The 24,774-nt window shown below is 47.1% G+C and overlaps 2 protein-coding genes and 1 pseudogene across 2 annotated transcripts; 1 reads left to right on the plus strand and 2 right to left on the minus strand.

Annotated features, from left to right (window-relative positions):
* Positions 1 to 278: 278 nt before the first annotated feature.
* On the minus strand, positions 279 to 1,260 carry LOC146436796 (olfactory receptor 5F1-like; annotated as a pseudogene).
* A 6,623-nt stretch (positions 1,261 to 7,883) lies between these two features.
* On the plus strand, positions 7,884 to 10,857 carry LOC146436797 (olfactory receptor 5AP2-like). The gene is made up of 2 exons (XM_085063825.1): positions 7,884 to 8,798; positions 10,846 to 10,857. The coding sequence occupies exons 1-2, from the start codon at positions 7,884 to 7,886 to the stop codon at positions 10,855 to 10,857; spliced, it is 927 nt and encodes a 308-aa protein (XP_084919951.1).
* Positions 10,858 to 14,683: 3,826 nt separating this feature from the next.
* LOC146436798 (olfactory receptor-like protein COR4) lies at positions 14,684 to 15,610 on the minus strand. The gene has a single exon (XM_085063910.1). It carries the CDS (start codon positions 15,608 to 15,610, stop codon positions 14,684 to 14,686), a length of 927 nt encoding a protein of 308 aa, XP_084920036.1.
* Between the last annotated feature and the right edge of the window lie 9,164 nt (positions 15,611 to 24,774).

Here is a 24,774-nt window from a genome sequence, read left to right on the forward strand (position 1 = left end):
CCTCACAGGACTGGAGTACCCCCAACTCTTGCTCTGGCACAGGGAAAGTCCTTCAGAATGGAGGATGGTGCCTCGTCTCCCACTCCAGCTCTGCTCTGCCACATTCCCCCTCTGGTCCTGCGCTCAGGGATGGATCTCTGCCAGAAGATGTCTCATGCCTTCCCTACGGTGCTGCTGCAGGGAAATCATGGCCCCAGTTGCTTGGAAGATGAATCCAGACTGTGACCATGAACTCCTGAGGGTCTGATTTCCAGCTTCTCTTCCTGAGAGTCCAAAATCTAACACCCCTCACCACAGCAGGGTTGTCCTCTCCTTTCAGCCAACCGGGAGCCATGGATGGACCAGGAAGTGAGGATCCTGCTTTTTGCTTTCCTCATGGCGTTCCTCAAGTCTGTATTCCTGAGGCTGTAGACAAATGGGTTCAGCATGGGGACAGTGACAGAACACACCAGGGAGGTGACCTTGTCCTGCTCCAAGGAGCGGCTGGAGTTGGGCCGCAGGTAGGTGAGGATGGCTCTGCCATAGTACAGAGTGATGCAGGCCAGGTGGGAGGTGCAGGTGGAGAAGGCCTTGTGCCGCCCAGCTGCCTAGTGGACCCACAGGATGGCGCTGCTGATGGACGAGTAGGACACCAGGATGAAGGCTGTGGTGCTCAGCATGTTGAGCCCCACCAGGGCAGCCACCACGGCCTCGCTGGCACGGCTGTCGGAGCAGGACAGGGCCAGCAGCATGAGCCCATCACAGAAAAAGTGGTCAATGGTGCGGGAGTGGCAGAACAGGGCATGGAATATGGAAACTGTGTGGAAGGTGGAGCTGATCACTCCAGCCAGGGAGGCCCCAGCCAGCAGTCCAGCGCTAATCCCCTGGGACATGAACATGGAGTAGAGCAGGGGCCTGCAGATAGCGGTTGTAGGCCATGGCAGCCAGCACGTGGCACTCAGTTGTGGCCCAGGTGGCGAAGGAGAAGAGCTGAGTGACACAACTCGCAAAGGAAATCACCTTCTTCTCTGCCAAAAAATCCCTCAGGGTCCGGGGGATGATGGTAGAGGAGTAGCAGGTGTCCAGGAGGCACAAGTGGCTCAGGAAGAAGAACATGGGGGTGTGGAGGCACCGATTGATCTGGATCAAGGCAATGACTGCCAGATTTCCCATGAGAGTGACCATATAGGTGGCAAGGAACAGGACAAAAAACATCACCTGCAGGTCTGTGAAGCCCAGGAGAATAAATTCAGATGCAAATGTCTCATTTTCTCTACCCATATTGAACATTTCATACATCCAGTTTGGCTGCTTTATGTCTTTAGATTGAAAGGTTTAATACACATAAATCCATCGATAATGTTAAGAATGTCAATTTTTGTCAAGCAGTTACAAAACCTTCAGTCAATAAAAGATAAATTCTCCTTGAAAGAGAAAAAACACAAGTTCCTGGCACCACTATGCCCATTCAGCCAACATATTTGGAACCAGGTGGATATTTAAGGCATTAAGGAGGGAAATATTGTACCAGAATAAATCATTAAGAAATGGCAGGGCTTCCTCCTAGTTCTTCTCAATCCGCTCACACATGAAATTCCATGATTTTCCTGATAATTTCTGGGAAAACAGAATTATTTCCCATCTTTTGATTATTCCCTATTCAACCTGAGCTCTTGAAGAATAAACACCTGCTCCCCATGTCTCAGGATGAGATTTTCTAGGTGGAGCCATTGGAAAATGGGCTTTTCCTTAGTATATTTTTCCCTGTAGGAATAAGAGCTGGGATTTGTCTTACCTCACTTTGCTTTAGATGTGATGCTTAATTTGGAGGTAAAACATAAATTCAGGGTCCATCTTGCTGCTCACCAGTGAGAGATCAGCAGCTGCTAAAATCCCATTCTGCAACAGACAGAATAAATAAACATGGATTCTTCTCCTGGATAACCATGGCTTGTTGGAGTTACACCAGGGAGTAAAGCAAGAGTAGGCACCGCTGGCTCCTGACAAATGGATCCAAACCTGGAAATCCTCATTGTTGGATGAGCCTGGGCTGAAGGGTTGAGTTTCACCCCAGAACCTTTCAGGTGTTCTGTGATCTCCTGGAGTTATTAACAAGAATTTAGAGCTGCTTTTCATCACCCATGAGGCAGAGCCAGAGGTGTTAAAAATCAGGAAAACCAAATATTTGGGGCTGAATTTCCCCCCAGAGGAAGCAACCACCTGCTGCTGTCAGAGAATTGACTTCAATTTCTTTCTTAACTAAAATTCAGTCTCACTTTTCCTTGCCCAACCAGCTTCATTTTGTGTGGTTGATCAGAGACCTGGAATGGAAATAAATTCGGTTAAAACTCATGGACTATGTTCTATCGCTGCTGAGAGCTGGTGGTTGGTGTGGAAGAACTAATGGAATATTCATCCTTGTGTGGTGAGGATCTCCATTGTGGCACCCACTTTCCTACTCAAATTCCGTAAGATCTTTGGGCAAAGCAGTAGAAGAGCTTCTGACAAACTGCCCTGGGACTCACCAAGATCATTCCATCCAACCTGGCCCTAAACACTTCCAGGGATGGGGCAGCCACAGCTTCTCTGAGCAGCCTGTGCCAGTGCCTCACCACCCTCACTGAGAAGGATTCATTCCCAGTATTCCATCTAAACCTACCTGAAGGCAGTGCTTTGCTCCTCTTTGCTCCCAGGTATGGTTGGAGTGGTGTTTGTACTTCCAGCTGCTCCCAGCTGCAGCTGGAGAGATACCTCAGGGCTTCTCCCATGTAACACCAGTGTTTGCAGAGCTTTGCTCTGTGGAGGATTCACAGAGCCAGGGATAAAACAAGTCAGGGAACAACATCTTCCCCTTCAGGGAGCTGTCAGAGCAAGTGAGGGGCAGCCAAGCCCTGAGGAGTCCCAGGATCCTCCACTGCCAAGTCAAGATATGATGATTATTAAATTAACAGTGGCAGAAGCTGTTATTTGAAAAATAACAGCTTGAAAATGTTGGTCTTAATTGTTTAATACATGCTAAAAATATCCCCAAAGGAAGTTGATGGCAATATCTATGTTAGGGAATGGTTTGGGTTGGAAGGGACCTTATGGATCATCCCATTCCATCCCCCTGCCATGGACAGGAACATCTTCCACTATCCCAGGTTGCTCCAAGTCCTGTCCAACCTGGCCTTGGACATTTCCAGGGAACCAGGGGAAGCCACAGCTTCTCTGGAAATCTCTGCCAGGGCCTCTCCACCCTCACAGGGAAGGATTTCTTCCCACTATCCCATCTAACCCCACCTGATGAATTCAGAGCACCTGAAGCATCCATTGAAAATTACCCTAAGACAAACATCAAGTGCAGTTCAAAGCATCATTTCCACATGTTAGGAGAACTTCAAACATCCAGTATTTTCAACAGGTTCAGGAGCTGATGCTTGGAAAATAAAATGTCCAGGTGGGATCAGCCACATGATGCTGCTGTTTTATTCCTTGCCTATTTCTCAGTTTCCTGAGCAAGAACAAGGCACTTCTCTTCCCAAGGCTTACTGGAAAATCAGGAGAAATGACTTTTTATCTAAAATGAAAAGGAGATGATATTCCCAGCAATGTCCAATAGATGCTAGAGATGTACAGGAAATCCTGATCAATACCTTTGTTCTTTTCCCTCTTCCAGTGCTCCATTTTGTACCTCAAAAGGACTTTCATAGCTCTTTTACATCCCTTGGGATTGACTACAGAGAGCCATGGTGCACAGAAGGAGCAAAAAGAAGTTGTTCGTGTAAAAACAAGAATTAATTTCATTCAGAAGGAGATGAAATGCAACTTTGGACAAGGAAAAGACATCCACAAAACAGGTTGATTTGTCATCCTCGCCACTAACAAGTTTCCATCCAAAATACGGAGAAATGAGGGAGCTGAAATTTCTTTCAGGAATTATTTCTTGCCTAAAATAAAGAAGTTTAGAGTAATTATCACACTCCATTGTTTTATTTCAGGTTGTTCAGGATTTTTCCTTGTCTTGATTTGTTATTTGTCAGTCCCTTCTCCTCACTGCCTTAGTGCAAATCTCTGGATACAAACTCCACTGATAATATTCCTGACTTTGTTTTTAACAAACCACCATGGCCCTAAAGTGGAAAACTAATTAGAGCTTTGTTTGAAGTCTTTGAAAGGCAGAAATTGGGGGTGGAAAAAGGACAGGGCAAAGGCGGTTTGTTCAATTGATCCTGGAAATGTATCCTGGTTTCAAATATGGAGCAATGTATTCATTAATTGTTTGACTTAGCTTTTGGGTGATATCTCCTTATCTCCAAACTGCATCAAAACTGCAAATTAATCCATTTTGAATGTTGTATTTCCATCTTTCCTAAAAAGGGCTTTTCATTAGAGGTACCTCTCTGATCCAGCCCAGAAATCACAGAATTCTAGAATGTCTCATTTGTTAAACCCACATAACCTCTATACAGGGAATCCTGACACCTTTCATGGAATCCTGGAAGAGTTTGGGATGGGAGGGACCTTAAGGATCATCCTCTTCCATCCCCTGCCCTGGGTATGGAAAGCTGCTACTTGGCCAGGTTGCTCCAAGCCCCATATCCATAAATACCTACGGATATAAATGTATAACTTGCCTTCCTAAGGCCAGAGATCTCCTAGATGTTCTTTCTGATCCAAAATTATATCTAGATATTAAAAGCCAACATTAAATGTATATTATACAATACTTTTAGATATAAAATGCAAAATATTCTTGAGTTAAATGTGTGCACTAACATCCACGTGTTACTGAATTTTCTTCTCCCTCCTAAATCTCTTCGAATCCCACCTTATTTTCCAGAAAATGAGATATGGATGAGAGGTCTGCCACGAGGAAGAGGAAAAAAGAGCAGACAGAATTCCCTGTCCCTGGTAACATGACAAATCAGAATAAACACATTAAATCTTTACAGGGTTAAAGACAAAAATCCAATTCTTACCTCACCAGAGGAGCATTGGGATCATTGCAGGTTCTTTGAAGAACCTCGCCAACAGCAAAATAACCTTTAATAGAAATATTATTTACTTTTTAAAGTGAATGTAACTTTACTTCAGGGTCAGTGGGTGAGTTTGCTCCAGGGGTCCATTGCCAGCAGCTTAGGCTGTCCTAATGAGCTCTGGATGGATCCCTGGAGCAGCCAGCTGGGATTACAGGAGGTGAGGGCTGCTCCAAGCCTCCAGGTAATGAATGAACCCAAAAGGCTTCCAGGCTACTCCTGCCTTGGCACCAGCAGGCCTGCACAGGTCTGACCCACCTGTCAGCACACAATCCAGAGTCCATTAAACCTTCTTATTCTGCTCCAGGTATTCCCAGGAACATTTCAGCTGCCCACAAAACACAGTTTTGATCCAAAGATGGGATTTGTCTATCAGTTAGCAGTAATGTGAAGCACATCCTCTGATATCTTAGGTGGAATTAGAGGGATCAAGAGACTCCAGGCATCCTGGAAGAGGATGTTCCATGTCCAAAGGAGACCACACAGGGCCACATAAAATCCTGGAATGGTTTGGGTTGGAAGGGGCATTAAAGATCATCCAGCTGGTACTGATGTTTTGGTTGGGTGTAGCTCTGAAAACAATGATATTTTAACATCAGCATTGGAATTTGGTAAGTTTCTGTGCCAACATTTCACCACTGATTCCCACTGATTTCACCATTACTTCCTGCTGTATTACCAATCTTCCAGGCACAACTTCAAACAGCCCCTCTTTTCTCAAAATAATAAATGAACCCAGGAAATCCAGTTATTTCTAAAAGAAACTTTTGATACTTGGAAAAGAACAACCAAGAAGGCAAAACAACTTGTAAAAAAAGCAAAATAATTATCAAGAAATTAAATATAAACCTTTGAACTGTTTATCATTAAATCCTTCCTCTCCCTTTGTGCATGTTCCCAGAAAAATGGCAATTTTTGCTTTCATGACCATTTCTCCTCCACATCAGACTTACTCTATCTCTCTCCAGGACTGTATTGCACCAAATTACCACCAACTTCCTCCAAAACCTTATTTTTCCACCTTCCAGCTTGCTTTATAAATAACAACCAGATTTATTCCAAGTCTCCTGATGTTCTCTCAGCCAATACTCCAGGCCACCAAGTGAGCAGGTGATGATGAGGGAGGTCCAAGGTTGACCTAAATTCTATATGGTTTTATTTATCAGTTATTCATTTTAATTATTAATCCAGTTTATCAAACCGTTAAATTATATATCACTCACACTGGATAAAGTTCAGAAGAATAAATTCATGTTTTATACTCTTTTCTGAACTCCAGGACACTGAAACTTCTGAAAGCCAACTCAGTCCTGGGGTCTGACTTGGGTCCCTGATCAAGGCATGGTGCAGATAAAAGGAATGCAGGGATGTGCACATGTTGTGAAACTGGCAACCAGGACTTCTCCAGTATAAGTCCTGAGGGGAACAAACTCCTTGGGCTGAGCTTCAATACAGTTTGTGGGACAAGCGTGTGGATGGAGCCCCCAGATGGGGTGATTAATGCAGATTAATTCACTCTGAGACAATTAATCATTGCCTCCAAGTGTCCAGAGCCACCTGCTCAGGTAGGACATCCAGGCTGCAGGCACTTCAGTGTGGATAATCCCATCCTTGAAGGAAAACTGGGCTGTTGGGTGTCCACAGAGGGACATCAGCAGCTCCAGAGCTGGGGCCAGAGATGCTTTGTGTGACACTTGGGGACTCTCTGACCAGCGGGTCATTGCTGCTGCCATGTGTCCTGGTGGCTCCTGCACATGAAAGATTTGAGATCCCTGAAGCACAATGGGTTTCAGAATTCCATGCTATCCCTTTTTGTGTGCTCTTTTCTTTGTTTATCTGCTCTGCCATGAGGAGGACCGAGGGTTTTATCCCAGGAGAGCAGAGAGAACATATTTACAGCCCTGCCACCCACAGGCTCAGCTGTTGGAGTCAGGGAAGGAGCACATCTCTCTCCACATCAGCCTGGATGTTCTCTGCTGCATTTGGGATAAACCCTTGGCTCCAATCACCACAGCGAGGGCACAGGAGGAGCTGTAAATCCAAGAGAAAGAAGTTGACTTCCTTCTTCGTGTCCTCCCATCCTCTTTTTTTGGGGCTGTGTCAGAAAACAGCCTTGCAAAAGTAGGAGTTTTTATAATAAATGGGAGTAATGGCTTGTGCAGATTGGTTTTTATTTTTCTTAGGCAGCTGAAGCAACATAAATGGATTTATGGAAGTATTAAGGGTGAGTCTTATTTAGTTATAAAGAATTGTCAGCAAAATACAGTTGTTAAATCAGCCTTTGGAATTGGATTATTTTAAAATTCATTCCCATTTCAGTGTTTTATCTTCATTCCCATGGTTTTTGGATGTTTCAGCCTGCTGGAGCTCAGAAAGGTATAAAACATGAATTTACCAATGTGAATTTTACCCAGTATGAATGATATATAATAGCTGGATAGACTGCATTAATAATTAAAAGCCAAGGGAAAATGTTCTTAATGTGATGTAATGTGGGATTTCACTTGGATTAGGACTTTCTTCTGCTCCAGGTTTATGTGATCTCTAATGAGGTTCCTCCAAGGTAACTTCTGAAACAAATTTCTTTCAAACCAAAAGGGAATAAATATCTGATTCTTTTATGGAATAAATCCAAACTTTTATGCATCTGAGCACAAAGAAGCAAATTTGCCATTCGTGTTGCTTTAAGATACATGTTCTTTTCTAAGCACCTCAACTGGTAAGTAAAAAAGTCTAGAATTTATTTTTGGAAAACCTATGGAATATACCAACAAGTGGCAATTAAAACAGTGACTGATTGCAGTTAAATATGGCCCAAAAGAGAAACTCTGAGGTTTACCATTTTGATGCATTTGTTCTCTTTGTCTCAGTAGGTAACACCCAGCCATGGGAGGAAACCATACGCAGCCCACATTCATCCTCCTGGGAATTACAGACGCTCCCTGGGCTCAGGCCCCTCTTTTTGGGCTCTTTCTGCTGATTTACATCATCACTTTGGTGGGGAACATCGGGCTGATGCTCTTGGTTTGGGTCTCTCGCAGCCTCCACACCCCCATGTACTTCTTCCTCACTCATTTGTCCCTGGCTGACATCTGCTATTCCACCGTCATCTCCCCCAAAATGCTCATGGGCCTCTTGTTTGGGAATAAAACCATTTCCTGGGCGGGCTGTGTGACACAATTCCACCTCTTTGCTCTCTTTGCCACAGCCGAGTGTCACCTCCTGGCCACCATGGCCTACGACCGGCTCGTGGCCATCTGCCACCCCCTGCTTTACGCCACGGCCGCGTCCCCCCGCGCCTGCTGGCAGCTGGTGGCCTGGTCCTACCTCGTGGCCTCCCTCAGCGCCCTCATCTACACCAGCTGCACCTTTGGGGGCTCCTTCTGCGGGCCCTGCCGTGTCAACCACTTCTTCTGTGATGCCGGCCCTGTGCTGAGGCTGGCCTGCTCTGACACCCATGGCAGTGAGGTCACCATCTTTGCCCTGGTCATGGCCAATGGGCTGGGCACCGGCGTGGTCATCCTGCTCTCCTACGGCCGCGTCCTCCACACCATCCTGGGGATGCACTCGGTGCCCAGCAGGGCCAGAGCCTTCCGCACCTGCACCTCCCACCTGGTGTCTGTGTTGGTGTTCTACGGGACGCTGCTCTTTGTGTACCTGCAGCCAGCATCCCGGCATGGCAGCCAGGATAAGGTGGCCTCTGTCTTCTACACCGTGCTCAGCCCCATGCTCAACCCTTTCATCTACAGCCTGAGGAACAGGGAGGTGAAGGCAGCGCTGGAGAAGTGCAGGAGGAGGATGGTAAACTGCTGCTGGCATCAAAGAAGTGCAGCTCAGGGAATCAGGGAATCCTGGGATGCTTTGGGTTGGAAGGGATCTAAAAGATCATCTGGTCCAGCACACCATGGGCAGGGACACCTTCCACTAGGCCAGGCTGATCCAAACCCCATCCAACCCGGCCTGGAGCTCTTCCAGGGATCCAGGGGCAGCCACAGCTTCTCTGGACAACCTGTGCCAGTGCCTCACCATCCCCTTAGGGAAGAATTTCTTCCCAGTATCCCATCTAACCCTACTCTCAGCTTAAAGCCTTTCCCCATTGTCATGCCACCGTGTGCCTTTGTAGAAACAAACCATTCATCTAAAGTAAGAGATGATCCATTAAAATAATTGGATATGTCCCTGATCCTCACAATTTTATATATGCTCTTCCACAGTTCCTCACAAAACTCAATTACAATATTTGTCCTGGAGAAATAAACCTCACAGTCACATCTTCCTTGGAAGGAAACAAGAGTGGGAGCCTCAAACTTGAATTGAATTCCCTTTCCAGCCACGAGGCTGTCAGAAGAAATTACTCAGAATGGTTCTGGAGTATTACTCCAATTATTCTTCTCTTTCTCATAGGATGCACAAATCACAATTTTATTGATTTGTAACTTATTTTGCACTGATGAATGTATATTTTTCTTGCAAGATTATTGTCCTTATCCCTAAACTCCAATAAAATTCCTTGTTGTTACCTGTGAGTTATTTATTAGAGCAGAGCTGCTGGGGTGGAAGGGAGCATTTGGGAAGAGCAAGAGTATTTTAACATTTGATTGGTAAAAAAACAAGATAAAAGGCTTAAAAAGTGCATTTTTTTCTGGCTTAGAAGGATCAAAGCTAATGGGACTTGGGATCTCAAGATACACCTTGGAATATCAAGGGGAATGCAAGTGTTCAAGTGCCAAAACATATCTTGAAAACCTAACAGATGTATTTCAACCCAAATTTAAGCACATGTCTAGTTTCCATAGGTGAAAGAATCCTCAGCCCCTGATCTATGGATAGCTGAGAGCTGTTTGGGTGTGGAAAAGGCCCTGAAAAACGCAAACCCAACAGTTCTCCAAATCATGGCTCATTAAAGAAGGTACAGGAATGGCCACAGCACTGGGGAGAGACCAGCAATCCTTCATCTTTTCCTGGCCTGGAAAAAACTCCCAATTACTGCCCATCCTAATGAATTCAAAAGGCTATTTGTGGGTTTAAGGGCAAACTGAGTGCAACCTTGGAACTTCCTTTACCATTTGGGTGGTCAGGATAAGCTCAGCAGAGATGTCCACCTCTTCCTCCTCTTCTCCACCTTGTCCCTCACCTGTTGACACCTTTGTGGGGTGGGAAGAGTTCTGACTGCACAGAGGGACAGGCCTTGGCCGTGGAAGGGAAAGGTGGAAACTGGAATATTTTCCCTTTGTTACTGTGTTGTGAAGATGTCATGTTCTGAGGAGTCATGTGGGAATTAAATTCCTTTTAAAAAGTAGATGGATGGTGAACAGTGTCTATCAGTTCTGGAAACAAACAGCACGAGAAGAGATGTTTTAGGGCTGGGGGCTTCTACCTGGGAAAGGTGGATCTGGACTGGATTAAAAGAGTTGGAATAAATGTAATTAAATGACAAAGGGCTTGGCAAGAGAGAGACTTTCGATATCAAAATTGGGTGGGAAGGGAATTTAAAGCTCATTCCATTCCAACCCCCTGCCATGGGCAGGAACACCTTCCACTAGACCAGATTGCTCCAAGCTCCGTCCAGCATGGCCTACAACACTTCCAGGGATGGGGCAGCCACAGCTTCTCTGGGAAACCTGTGCCTCACCACCTTCACAGGGGGGAATTTCCCCCCGCTATGCAATGTAAGTCAACTCTCCTTCAGTTTAAGATTGTCAGGTTGAAAGGAAGAATTAGGAAAGCCCACCAGCAGGTGTGAGCTCCAGACCCCACCACCATCCAACCAGTGGGCCCTGAGCTCCAGGTGCCACCATCCAGGTGCTCACAGCTATTTCCACCACAAGTGATGCTGTTCCATTCCCAGAGCAAGAAGTGATCCTGGGAGACCAACCACCCTTCAAGGAATCATCAGCTTAACAAGATCTTCTGGGCTTTGCCAGGAAAGTTTCCAAATCATCAAGGAAGCTTCTCAGAGGGCTTTTAAACAACTTCAGTCATCCTTCTTAATGAGCCACGAGAGACTAATTAGCAAGGGGAAACCATGGAGAAACTTTCTTCCTTGTTAAAGACAAAGTGAACTTCTCCAGCTGCTTTGTTTGCCATGTCCAGGAGACAAAGAGCTGCAGGGTCAGTGTGGTGGGATTGTGACTGTGTTGAGGGACCTTAAAACTCATCCCATTCCAACCCACTTCCAAGGGCAGGGATGATTCCCACTATCCCAGGCTGCTCCAAGCCCTGTCCAACCTGGCCTGGAACTCTTCCAGGGATCCAGGGACAGCCACAGCTTCTCTGGGAAACCTGTGCCAGGGCTTCCCCAGCTTCACAATAGGGAAAAATTTCTTCTCCATACCCAATCTAAATGCTCTGAGAGTGTGAAATTATTCCCCCTCATCCTGTCACTCCAGGCCCTTGCCCAGAGTCCCTCTGCAGCTCTCCTGGAGCCCCTTTAGGCTCTGCAAGAGGCTCTCAGCTCTCACCCCTGAGATGAAATTCCCACCTACAGGCTGAGCTCAGACATGGGTTACTGCTGGCTTAGCAGTTGGACTCCATGATCTTAGAGGGCTTTTCCAGACAAAATAATTCTGGGATGCTGTAAAGGCTTCTCCCCCATATTTGCTGCTGGTCAGCATTCCTGCCTCTCCTGTTGGCTTCTGGCCTCAGCTTCACTGTAGATCCCACCATTTGTTCTTCCTTCCTTCCTCTGTGCCTCATGATTTATTTTAGAGGGGAAACCACACAATTACCCAAAACTAAGCAAAACCAATTTAATAATAAAACCAAAACAGGATCCAAATGACAGGATAGAGAGCAGTGGTGGGAAATTCCACCAGAAACCACGGGAGATGCCAGATGATGGCTCTCAGCTGCCTGAGCATGCTTGGGCCTTGAGTTTGGTCACTGCCCACTCTGTGGTGGCACACAGGAAATTTCCCATGGAAATTAATGACTTTGAAAGCAGCTCTGTAAGGAAGAGACTTGCACTGGTAAATAAACGCCACTACTTTCAGGAAGTTCAATGGAAGCGTGAGGTTTTATGTCCCACTTCTTTGTATAGATGTAATTATATATATAATGCAGATTTGTATGTAAAAAGGTCTTAATATATACACTTCTTTATCTATATAAAGAAAACTTGTATTTAAATTTTTTCCTGAAAATATATATAATCTTAAAATATATAAATTAAACTTTTGAAAGATACAATTTGTCTCTTGGTATCACAGGGAATTAAAAAGAACTGGTGCAAGAAATGGGGATTCCAGGACTGGGACACAGATCAGGATCTGAAGAAGTGCTGCAAGGGCTCATTGGGAAGAAGGCAAAACACATCAGGAACTTGTCTGCTGCAATTTATTTTTACATGATGGGATATCCTGATATCTGAAAACCCAGGCAGTCAGAACCAGGTATCAAAGAGAGTCAAAGTCATGTTTATGCGAGCAAAGAGAAAAATGTCTTTTCTTTTACCCATAAAAGAGGGAAGTGGTCCTATAGTAGCTGTAATCAGAACACATGAAGATGATGAAGATGAAGATGAAGATGAAGATGAAGATGTGTGCTTCAAAATGGCTGCAGGAGGCTCAGCTGCAGTCATCTGCACTGGCCAGAGAATCCTGGAATGGCTGGGGTTGGCAGGAACCTTAAAGCTCATCTCATTCCAAGCCCCTGCCCTGGGCAGGGACACAGGATAACCCAGGAAGAAAATGTGTCCATCAGAAGGAAACATCAATGCTGGATGTTCCATCTCCTTCCTACGTGGTGATTCCAGCTCCTCTCATGGTCAAATGCTTGACCACAGAAGATGGACACAGTTCACCCCCATTTTACCAATCCCCACCTGCACAAAGAGCCAAAACCTTTTGGGTTTGAGAGCAGCAGCTCCAGCACGAAGCCACAGCGCACAGAGCGATGTCACCATGGCCACAGACTCGGAGTTTCAGTAACTGTGGCTCATGTTCCTGTTTAAAGGTCAGGTGATGGTCAAGGTAAGACCAGTGGGACACAAAGTCATTGAATGGCTTATCAAAATATTAATCAGATTTTAAATATTTTTCAAATATTTTTTTAAATTATTTAATATCACCAAACCATGGTTGTAAGGCCCTAGAAGGAGAGTTGCTCTGGGGTTTATGGTTTCAGTGTTTATTGTTTTCTTAATATTTATGGAGGTTTGATGTTTTAAACAAAACATTAAAATAATCTTTCATTGCCGGCAGTGAGGGAAGTAAGATGACAATTCAATATGAGTGATGAGCAAGCTCCGTTTATTTCACTGTATGCATGGCTTATATACTGTTACAAATGCTTATGCTTACTAGTCACTATTTCATTGGTTAAGCACAAAGGTTACAATCTGCATACCATTGCATTCCATTCTCACAATTTCAGGGTTCCTCCTCATTTTTCTTAATCTCAAGTTTTTCTATGGTACTTTTCCCACGGTACTTTCCCAGAGCTCAAGGGCACTCTGTCCTTGGGCTCCTGCCCTGTCAGCATTTATCTTACTGCTGCATCCTGTATGGCTTCCTTCAGCTAGCACTGGCTTTGCTCACACAAGCCCTCTAAGAATCCGTGGCCGTGGTCTTGAAGCCATCCTTCAATATTTCATTTTATTTAAAGAAAAGATGTACAATCTTCCCTGCACCTAAATTAAGCAATGCCATGAGTAGGACAGTTACAGAGGATCACAAGGGTGGGAGAACACCAGGAGTTACACACAGAGGTCCCACTTCATGGTACTGATCACAGAGTCAGGGAATTGCTTAGGCTGGAAAATCCTCTAGGATCACCAAGTCCAACCATTCCCCCAGCACTGCCAAGGCCACCACTAATCCATGTCACCAGGTGCCACATCCACACAGCTTTTAAATCCCTCCAGGGATGGGGATTCCACCACTGCCCTGGGCAGCCTGTTCCAGGGCTGGACAGCCTTTTCCATGGAGGATTTTTCCCTCTATCCAACCTAAACCTCTGCTGGTGCAACTTGAGGACTTTGTCTCCACATCTGGGGATGTGAGTTGAGGACATTTGGGGTCACTGCCATGGGGGTCAGCAGAGCCAAAAAGAGAGGAACAGGAGCATGAATAGCTCAGAGGGATTTATCCAGGCAGCTAGATTAAATAATAACCAGGAAATTATCACTAAGTTTGGGAACAAAGGATTCAGCTGATTGACCCTGTGTGCCTGTGAACTGTGTGTCATTAATAAATCAGCAAACTACATTGATCCTGGCTTGATTTAATCCAACCAAGGAATAGTTCCATCCTCGCTATTCCATCTCTCTAGGAGAGCCCCATCACTCTGGATTTCAGCATGGACCTGGCACAGGGTGAGAAAATACACTAATTGGGGGATTTTTGCTTTTTTTCACATATGCAATGTTTGTGCACCAAAACATTAACACCAAATCTGTCACAGAATCTGGGAATGGTTTGGGTCAGAAGGGACCTTAAGGCTCATCCAGTTCTGCTGCCCTGCCAAGAGGAAGGACACCTTCCACTAGACCAGGCTGCTCCAAACCTCATCCAAACACCAAAATAGGAGTGAAAAGGTTCCTCTCATCTGATATTAAATCAACCAGCACACCATCTAAGTCAAAGTACAAAAGACACCAAAAATGTCCCTCTGAGATATTTAACAAATCTCCCAGGATATCACCAGCATCTCCATTTTATTTAGTCATTATGTTACAACATCCAAGCTTATTTTATGTCCCTGAGTCTCCTCAAAGCCTCCTTCACCTCCTGGTTCCTCAGGCTGTAGATCCAGGGGTTCAGCATGGGGGTCACCATGGTATAGAGCACAGCAGCCCATTTATCTCCTGTTCTGGAGGTGTGTGACTTGGGGATTAAGTACATGAAAATCAATGCCCCATAGAAGGTGCTGACGGTGATGAGGTGGGAGGCACAGGTGGAGAAGGCTTTGCGCTTGCCCTGGGCTGATCTAATGCTCAGGATGGTGGAGATGATGGCCACATAGGACACCAGGACCACCAGGAGGCTGGGAACACCGAGTAAAGATGATAAAGTCCTCTGGATGATGAGGCTGTAGATGTTGTTAGAGGTGGAGAGTGAGATCAGCAGGGAAATGTCACAGAAGAACAGATGGATGGTGCTGGAGCTGCAGAAGAACAAGCTGGTCATGCTGATGGTTTGTACCACACCATTAGTCAGCCCCAGGAGGTAGCACCCAGTGACCAGGCGGAAGCAGCGCTCTGGGGACATGACAAGGGGGTAGAGCAGGGGGTGGCAAATGGCCACATATCGATCATAGGCCATCGTGGCCAGCAGAGAGCACTCAGTGGCCCCAAACAGGTCAAAACTGAACACCTGAGCCATGCACCCAGCATAAGTGATTCCCTTCCTCCTCAACAAAACCCCAACCAACATCCTGGGGGTGACAAGGGTAGAAGTGCAGAGGTTCACAAATGCCAGGTTGCCCAGGAAATAATACATGGGGGAGTGGAGAGTGGGACTGACTCTGATCAAGGCAATCATCCCCAGGTTTCCCAGGATGGTGACAAGGTAAATGAGCAGGAACAGAAGGAACTGGGCAACCTGAGTCGCCGGGTCCTCGGTGAACCCTGCCAAGATGAACTCTGTTGCTTGGGTGCAATTCCATCCTGACATTCCTTCAAAGTGTGTTCTCTCTGTGAACTCATTGCTGGACATTTCTTCCAGGAGGAAAATCCTCTTTCCAGTGGGATCTGCTTGAAGGCAACCCTACAGGATCTAAAGTGTGAGTTTATGTACAGATCAATTAGGAAAACCTGGGCAGAAGTCAAGGCACAGTTAGGAAGAAGCTGTTGGTTACACAACCCTGAGTAGCTTTACCTTGGTGCTGCCTTTAATCCCCTGTGTGTGCTCACTCTGGGACTTTGAGATCATCCAGCACAACCTGTAACATGGAGAAACCCAATAAAACCTGTAAAAGACAGCACAGAACTGATTCTTCATCCTTGTGTTGACATCTGCCAAACATCTGCTTTGTCTGTCTTTTCTATAGAATCCCAGAAGTGTTTGGGTTGGAAGGGATCTTGAAGACCATCTCATTCCACCCCCACTCCATGTGCAGGGACACGTTCCATTAGACCAGGTTGCTCCAAGCCCCCTCCAACCTGGCCTTGAACACTTCCAGGCATCCAGGGGCATCCAAAACTTCCTGACTAATGAAGCCTCCCCTCCCTCATGGACACACTCTTTTGGCTCTAAAAGATTCTCCCAGCTCTTTGCCCTGCTCCTGCAGCCCTCAAATGAAAATGTGCAACACCCAAAGCTCAGCTACCTCCTCCTGAAAGCATTTTCTTGGGGAAAATATTTTAAAAATCACCTTTTAGATGTGCCTTATATCAGCAGTGGTAAGATCCACAAGTGTTCCTTACAGGAAATATTCCAGTCCTCGTCCAGGAGCCTTTTGTGGTCAGTGAGGAGAAGTTTCCAGAGCAAGCATTCCAATGGGGTGTGCTCACCACACCTGGATTTGGTGCTGTGCACAGCTGTGCATCACCTGGATTTGGTGCAAAGCCTGGAGAACTATGAGGAACTGGAGCCCAGGAGCCTCCAGGTAGGACATGAGATGAAAACTGAAGGTGTTTCTTCTTGGCAAGAGAAAACAAGAGGAGATGGGTGGCTCAGCATGCACTGTCCTTGCTCATGGTTCTCCAGGATGATCTTCTCCTACATCTCTGCACTCTCCCTGCTTTCCTCCTGATGCTCTTGGAGGTGAATGTTAGGTGCAACTTCCTGGAGCTCCAGAAGAGAGTTTGAAAATATACCTTTGTCAGCAAACACCTTTGTTATTCCATGTAATTTGGTGATCTGGGACCTCTTGGAGCCCCAGGAGAGTGACAAAGCCCAAAGTGGGTTGTTATCTCTTCTCTGAGATTCTGAATTTGAAGGCAATTGCCCAGAGGAGATGATCTCACCTTGAAGGAGCTGGAGGGCTTTGGGGTTTCCCCACAGCAACCACAGAGCAACACTGCACCTGTTGTGTCCAATTTTTGTGCACTTTTGGAGATTTTTCAGCTCCACAAATGCCATGTTTGGCATTATAACACCAGGGAGCTGAGGGGGACCTCACTGGTGGGGCACAATCCCATGGGAGCTGGTAGCCATCAGCAGTTCCAGGCACCAGAGATGATGAATCACCTTTCTACCCATTCTAAATTCCTTATACTCAAACCACAGCTCACCTGTCCCATCTCTGGAAGTGTTCAAGGCCAGGCTGGAGAAACCTGGTCTACTGGGAGGTGTCCCTGCCCATGGCAGGGCTGTGGAACAAGATGAGCTTTCAGGTCTCTTCCAAACCAAACCATTCCAGGATTCTATGAAGACTGGCTTCAAGAATCCAGGAGAATCACAGAATATGCTGAGTTGGAAGGGATTCACAAGGATCACAGAGTCCATCTCTCAGCCCCACACAGCACCATCACCAAGAGTCACACCATGTGCCCAAGAGCATTGTTCAAATCACTCCTGTGAGCTCTGCCAGTCTTGGTGCAGTGCCCACTGCCCTGGGGATCCTGTTCCAGTGCCCAACCACCATCTGGGGGAAAAACCTTTTTCTAATATCCATCCTAAGCCTCCCCTGACTCGACTTCAGGCCATTTCTCTTCTAAGCATGCTTCCCTGTCAAATAGCCAATTTCATCCCTTCCTCCTTTATTCCTTGTATACAATCTCACAAAGTACACTACTGACCTTTGGGTCCTGCCCAATCATTTTCTGCAGGATATTCAGTGTCACATCCCTGAGCAGCCCAAGCAGACAAATCAGGGTTGTGAACATTAATTCAAAATGCATCTTGCACAAACAAATCTGAGCTCAAGATTAAGAACTCCTGAAGAGACCCCTGAATCCAGGGTTACCCTGATGCTCCCTGGTTGTGCAAACACACCACCCAAGGAGCAGGGACTTGCTCAGTCTTTGTTTAAACAATTCCATTGTGTGATTTACTTCATGCTGACTATAATCCTCTATCACATCCCTCCTCACTTGCTGTCCATCAGCCTCGAATTCCATTTTTCATCTCCATGGCAGTCTCACATCTGTGAATCCATCTGGGGAACCAACCTCCTCAGAATCCATAGAATCCCAAACATCTCTATCCCATTTATCAGGATCCCACTGTACTCCTGCTCCTTGTATTCACTTGGTTTTGCTCCACTCATCCCCTTCTTTTCTTACACTCATACTGCACCACCCCAACTCCAGAATTTTTGGCTACACTCTGCTGTGTCCAACTCAGCAGCAAGCAGGTTATTCTGGAACTGTAACATTACCATTTGATTGTGCAAATCACACACCTGTCACCCCATGTGGGAGCATTCCAACAACACTTGTTCCTTCTATTGGTGCTGCTTCTGATACACTGTTTGAAAAATCCACCCTTGTCTTCCCAAACCTAGCTCTTTTCCCCTTCTATTATGCAAATTTTGGATTCATTTTATACATCCAGGCCTTCAGCTTCTTTTAACTAATTTCCTGACTGCTTGCATGATCCTCCAACCTTAGACCACTTGAGAGCCAGTGAACTACAGGGAAGCTCATCCCATTCAGGAATTTTAAACGGGACCTATTCCTTACATTTAGGTTTGAAAAGTGACTTTTCTTTCTGATAGAGCCAGACTACATGAATTTTGTTCTGCCAGTGGGTAGGGTCAGCACCAAAACCACAGACACCAACTTCAGGAATTAAGTGTCATTTACTACAGCTCAAAGCAGCAAGGAATTACCAAAGGAGAAGCTCAGCAGTGCACCTCAGCATTGCTACCAAAGATTGCCTACAGGGATTACAAAGATACAGCACCAGCGACCTTAATATTTCATTGTCCTTCAGAGCTGCACAGCAGCTGGGGAAGCCCTTGTCACAGCCAAGCACTGGAGAGCCCCTGCCAGAACTGGGAATTCCTGCAGATGAATCCACTGGCAGGCAAAGAGGCTTCCAACTGTGCTGGGACAGAGTCCAGCTTGGACAGCGTGCAATAAACCAGATCACACAGCTTCCAGTGTGGGAACATCTGGCTTCAGCCTCCTCCTGGGTTTCTCCCAAAGCCTGGCCAGGGCTCAGGGAGCAACCCAGGGAGTTGCCTTAGACCATGGACCTCCCAGCAAGGCCCCAGGGCTGATTTCAGGGCCTTGCCCAGCTTCTCAGTACAGAAAGGTCAATACACGTTTTGTTAATGAGCAGATACTGAGATCCTTGCAGTAATGATCCTGTGGATTTCATTAATGAGAGAACACACATACACCACCTAGTTTGAAGGTTCACCCAGAGCTCAAGTTCAGCTCAAGGCTGTTGCTCAGGCCTCAGTATTTCAGTAAGTCACAAGCTGTTTGAACCTCTGCAGAAAGCTTGCTCACATCTGCTGTGGAACCACACTTCAGGCAGCATTTCCTCTGCCCATTCCAGAGGATAATTAGCTGCCATAACAGAGTAATGACTGATCCTGGAATTACAGAAAGCAGGCAGAGGAAGGACGCTTTTACTTCCACCCAGAAAGTCAAAGGATATCAAAAAACCATTAGGTGTACACCTGAGCAATCTCCTAAGCAGAACCAGGACATAAGATGCCAGTAACTCTTGACTTCCAAGGCAGTGCCTGGAGCTCTGGCACTCACCTTTAGTCCTTGTCTTGGACAGCAACACAATCCAAGGGACAGAAATCCAGGCTCCTGCTGCTTCTTCAAGGAGCTACCAAACAGCACTATTGTGGCTGAACACAGCAGCAAAACCAGCATAGCCTTCCTTGGGCAAAACTCAAGCTGCTGTAAAGCTAGGAACACAAGACAACCTTCCCTTTCCACTGAAGGATATTGATCCAGCTCTACTTACATGTGGCCAATTGAGACAGCAATCTGTAACACCTTGTGAAATCAAATCACATGCCCAGATGTTTTCCAGCTTGTGTCATTCAGCTCCTCACTTACCCTTCATAGTCTTCTGACAAGTGTATGGCAGATTCTTTGCTTCTATCAAAAGTATTAACATCAGCATATTTCTAGGTTTCAACAAATCTCTCATCAAATCATTTTGTTTCTTGACACAAAAACCTCATGTGCAAAATGTTACCATGTTTTCCTATTCAGACTTATTTGGAAGTTTTTAAGAAAACCATGATCTCACAGGAACTCAGAGAAACCCTCCCAACTCCATTTGCTGCTTCTCCTTCTGCCTGGGCCCAAAGACATTCTGGGTCTACCTTTGCCAGAAACCTCAGGAGAAAAAAGTGCAGTTATTGCCATGAATTATTGCCACAGGCTTTGGGTTCACTGCTGAGTTACATTTCTATTATATTCTGTACATATAAGGATGGAGCTGTCACCCTGCTGAAGCTGATTTGTCCATTCTCTGCTCTGCTCTCACAAACCTGTCGCTTTGTTGAGACACACATAATGAGACACACACTTGTAATCCAGAGCCATAAGAAGTAAAGGTTTTTTATTATTCTCTGCTGCTGCTCTTATACCTCTTCACGGTTACCGTGCTTATTAAGATTGGCTGCTAGCAAACAATGACAAGGCAGTCAAACAAACAATGACCATCCAGGCAACAATACATTTAGCCATACAAGCAAAAATATAGTTGGCTACGTATTATATGCAAGTTCCTTATACACACTTCATGTTCCATAAGAAGAACATCTTCTCCTTGTGTCCAGAATATTTTCTTTCATTGATTATCATCTGGGCTTTCACTGTGGGTTTCATTGCGGATGCAAAATCTCACAGGCAAATTCTGACTGGTGTGAGGCAGGGCTGGGATGTCACAGGGCTCTGCTGGCCCACGGCACTGTGAGGTCACAAAGCCGTGCCTCAGCTATATAAGAGGGGCCAGCAGGCGCAGCTGCCAGTGCAGTCGCGATGCTACGCCCTGGAGCCATGAGCGCCGTCGGTGTCGTCATGTCTGCACTTTTCCTGCTGCTGGCTGCTGTGGCTATCTGGTGGGCCATTGGCCACTGGATGCCATGGAGGCAGCATGGAAGTATCACAAAGAATCGTAAGCATGCTGGGGTTCTGCCCAGAGGCTCACGGAGGAGCCGAGGAGCCCGTGTGGCTCCCAGGTGCTCCAGGCCTCGGGTGACCCCTGGCAAGCGGCCACGTGCTCCCACCAGCCCCCTGCACAGCCCCTGCAGCTGTGGCCCCTGCCTGGCTGTGGCCCAGCAGCTGCAGGAAATGATGCTGTTGCTGTGGGCATGCCATGGGACACGTGAGCCGCTTTATTCTGGGATGTGGAAGGTGTTGTGGGCACAACTGGAGAAGCTGGTGAAGCGAGGCCACCTGCCCTGCTGTGGCTCGTGCAGCTCCTCCAAGAGCCTCCGTCGCTTCAAGAGGCTGCTCACACCTAGGATCTGCATCCCTGGGAGAGCTCCCACCCTTTCAAGGATTTCCACCCATCGGAGATCCTTCACCCACAAGAGAACATCAGGCTGTCAGAGATCTGCCATCCTGCCGGGAGCCTCCACTGCCTCTGACAGCCTCCAGCCATGCGAGAAGCTCCAGCCCTCCGAGAACCTCCCTCCTTCCAAGGGGTTTTCTCCTGCTGAGAGCCTCTCTGTCTCAGAGAACAAGCATTGCTCTGAAGGAATTGACCTTCCAAGAGCTTCCGTTCTCTGTGACAGCATCCAGCAATCTGAGAGCCTCCCTCCTTCCAAGGGGCTCTCTCCCCCTGAGAGGCTGCCTATCGCAGAGAACATGTGTTGCTCTGAAGGAACTGACCTTCCAAGAGCTTCCGTTCTCTGTGAAAGCTTCCAGCAATCTGGCAGCCTACCTCCTTCCAAGGGGCTCTCTCCCTCTGAGAGGCTGCCTATCTCAGAGAACATGTGTTGCTCTGAAGGAATTGACCTTCCAAGAGCTTCTGTTCTCTGTGAAAGCTTCCAGCCTGCCGAGAGCCTCCCTCCTGCCTACAGCCTGCCTTCCTCTGAGAGCCTCCCCATCTCCGAGAACCTTGTTCCCTCTGAGAACCTCCCTGTCATCGAGAACCTTATTCCCTCTGAGAGCCTCCCCGTCTCCGAGAACCTTCTTCCTGCTGAGAACTTCCCTGTCTGCGACAACCTGCATCCCTTCGAGAGTGTCTCCGATTCCAAGAACCTTCTTCCCTCTGAAAACCTCCCTGATTCCGAGAGCCTTCTTCCCACTGAGAGCCTCCCCATCTGTGAGAGCCTGCAACCCTCTGAGAGCCTCGACCTTTCAAGACCTTCCACACCCTCCGACAGCTTCCAGCCCTCTGAGAGCCTCCCTCTGTCTGAAAGCCTCCCCGTTTATGAAAACCTTCAGCCCTTGGAAAATCAGCACCTTCAAGGAGTCTCCATTCCCTCAGAGAGCCTCAGTCATCAAAGCCTTCCTCCCTCCCTGAGGCTCAGTGAGACCTGCTGGCCTGAGGACAGCAGTTACTCCATGGACAGCTCTGCCAGCTCCCTTGGAGCCAAGGACATCAACCACCCCGGCGCATTCCTCAGCACTGACGTGGCCTGGGAAAGCCCCGAAGGAGAAATGGCAGCGCAGCCTGATCCTGTGAAGCATTCTCAGGAGGAGCAAGTGGTGCAGCAGAAAGTATCCTGGAGCCCCCAGCTGTCACCCCATGGCTCCCAGGACGCTGTGCCGGCTGTGCCAACTGGGAACACTCCTTGCTTGGTGGCAGAGACAAGCCCCAAGAGACCCAGGAGGTTCCTCCATCTCCGGGAAGCTGCCCCAAGACGGCCACCAAACATGAGGAATGTGTATGTGGTGGCAGGTCAGATCTGAGGAGCAGGAGGTGTTAAATAAATTAGGATTTTCCCCAAGAGCTGTGTGAGTGTTTGCACTGGTCTGGAATTGGCTGGGATAGGGTTCCTTTCTACTCAGTAAGTGGCACAGAGCTGGGTTTGGATTCAGAATGGGAATGTGGTGGATAGCACAGGGAGGCTTTGGTTGTTGCTGAGCAGGGCTTGCACTGTTCTGGGCTCTGAAGTGTCCAATGGGTTAATCCATGATTTTCTCTGGGAAGGGTGGAGTGAGTGTTGAAGACAGAGGCAAAGAATGCATGAAACACCTGTACTGTGTCTCTGTCCCTGTTTGTGAGGTGACCCTCCACACCCTGGAAGGAGCTGATATTATTGCTACAATGTTTTGGTCATTAATATATTTAAGACAACTCTTTTATAGTGCAACACATTTGTAGCCACCTTAATCTCCAGCTTTCAATGTGAGCTTTCACCACATCACATTGCTCCCTATGCTTGCAATCAGCATCTCTGTATTCTTCTTCTGACCTGGATTCCACTGGGCACACAGCTTCCTTTTCCATCTTCTTTCCTAGAGAAGATGTTTGTTCAGGCAAGCCAGCCTTCTGCCTGGCCTGGATGTCTTCTGACATTTGGGAATTGCCTGCTCCTATGCCCTTAGGAGGTGACGTTTCAAAAGTGAGCAGCACTGTTGGACCCCAGCAGGTGCAAAAACATTTTCCTGGAGACCTTGCTTCCCATTTCCCTGAGCAGCCTGCAGTGTGCTCTCCTCATTCCCAGAGCTGAGGTTTTGCTCACACTTTTCCTCTTGTCAGAGGTGCCCCAGGGCCACGGCTGGACCCCAGCTGGTCACCAGCAGTCACTCTCTCACACCCCAGTGTGATGGGGAAGAGAGCAGAGACAAAAATCCAGCTCAGAACAGTTTCATAATGAAAATCAAGACAAATATAATCATTTCATATTTATGAAACACATAATAACACTGAAGTGTCCCAGATTAGGCTGGATGGGGCTTGGAGCAAGCTGGCCCACTGGAAGGTGTTCCTGGACCGAACTCAGCAGTTCCTGGGTCTCCCAGTGCCTGTGCTCATATTGCTCTGGCCTGAACATTTTGAACACTGACCAGTTCATGCCCAAATGACAAAAATCAGCATTTTCAGACACATTCCATTTATTCCCCTTTCCCATTGTCATTTCTGTGACATCCATTATTGTTGCAGGGAGAGAAATAAATAGAAGGACAAATTTGAGAAATAAAGGATAAAAAAAGGTGTGGCACATTTTTGGGGGGAATGCAATTTGCTTGGCGGGGGGATATAAAACACCAAACAAAACTGCACTTTCAATGGGAGCAGGAGATGAAACACCTGGAAGGATCATTGGATCTGACAGAGCTGGGCAGGTACAGGGAGTGACCTCAGGAGCTCTGAGGAATGAGGGTGATGCAAGGACTGGCACAGGATCCAAACCCACCACAGCTCATCCTGGGAGGCTCTACAGGAGCCAAATCCCACTTCAGTACATTCCCCAGGGCACCTTTCTTCAGGGAAACGGGAGTGCCCTCCAGATCCTGACATCTCTGCACAGTTAAGGAAAACTGACAACTCTCCAAAGTCATCCCAAACTGCGTTCCTTTCTGAAAATCAGAAAATAAGGAAAACACCTGGGGAGCAATGGGAAGGAATGCTACTGGAACAGCTTTGATTTCACACATGGTTTTTATAATCCATGATTATAGATTACCTACCGGGTAACCTCCATTACTACCTACCTCCATTAGTGATTGCCTCATTTTTGCCTCAGAATGCTCATTGCCTCCCCTGCAGATTACCTCCGATTTTACCCCCAAAGCGTTTGTTTTGTCCCCTACAGAATCCTCCCCAGAGCGACGTCCCCAGCCCCGCTGTGCCGAGGCAGCTCCGGTGCCTGCAGCTCCCGGGCCGCTGGGGCTGTCCCCATTCCCAGTCACCCCAAGCCCGAAGCAGCCTCCCCCAGTGCCCCCAGCCAGCCCCACTGCTCCCCGGGCTCCCCACACCTGCCCTGCTTCCTTCTGATCTGTAATCAGAATGCCTTA

Source organism: Lichenostomus cassidix, chromosome 5 (assembly GCF_008360975.1).
Source record: "Lichenostomus cassidix isolate B80296 chromosome 5, HeHo_3.0, whole genome shotgun sequence".
In the NCBI taxonomy this organism is placed as follows: Eukaryota; Metazoa; Chordata; class Aves; order Passeriformes; family Meliphagidae; genus Lichenostomus; species Lichenostomus cassidix.

What these genes read in the sequence shown, in the direction of transcription:
- LOC146436797 (XM_085063825.1), top strand. Translation starts at nt 7,884, where the DNA reads ATGGGAGGAAACCATACGCAGCCCACATTCATCCTCCTGGGAATTACA.
- LOC146436798 (XM_085063910.1), bottom strand. Translation starts at nt 15,610, where the DNA reads ATGTCAGGATGGAATTGCACCCAAGCAACAGAGTTCATCTTGGCAGGG.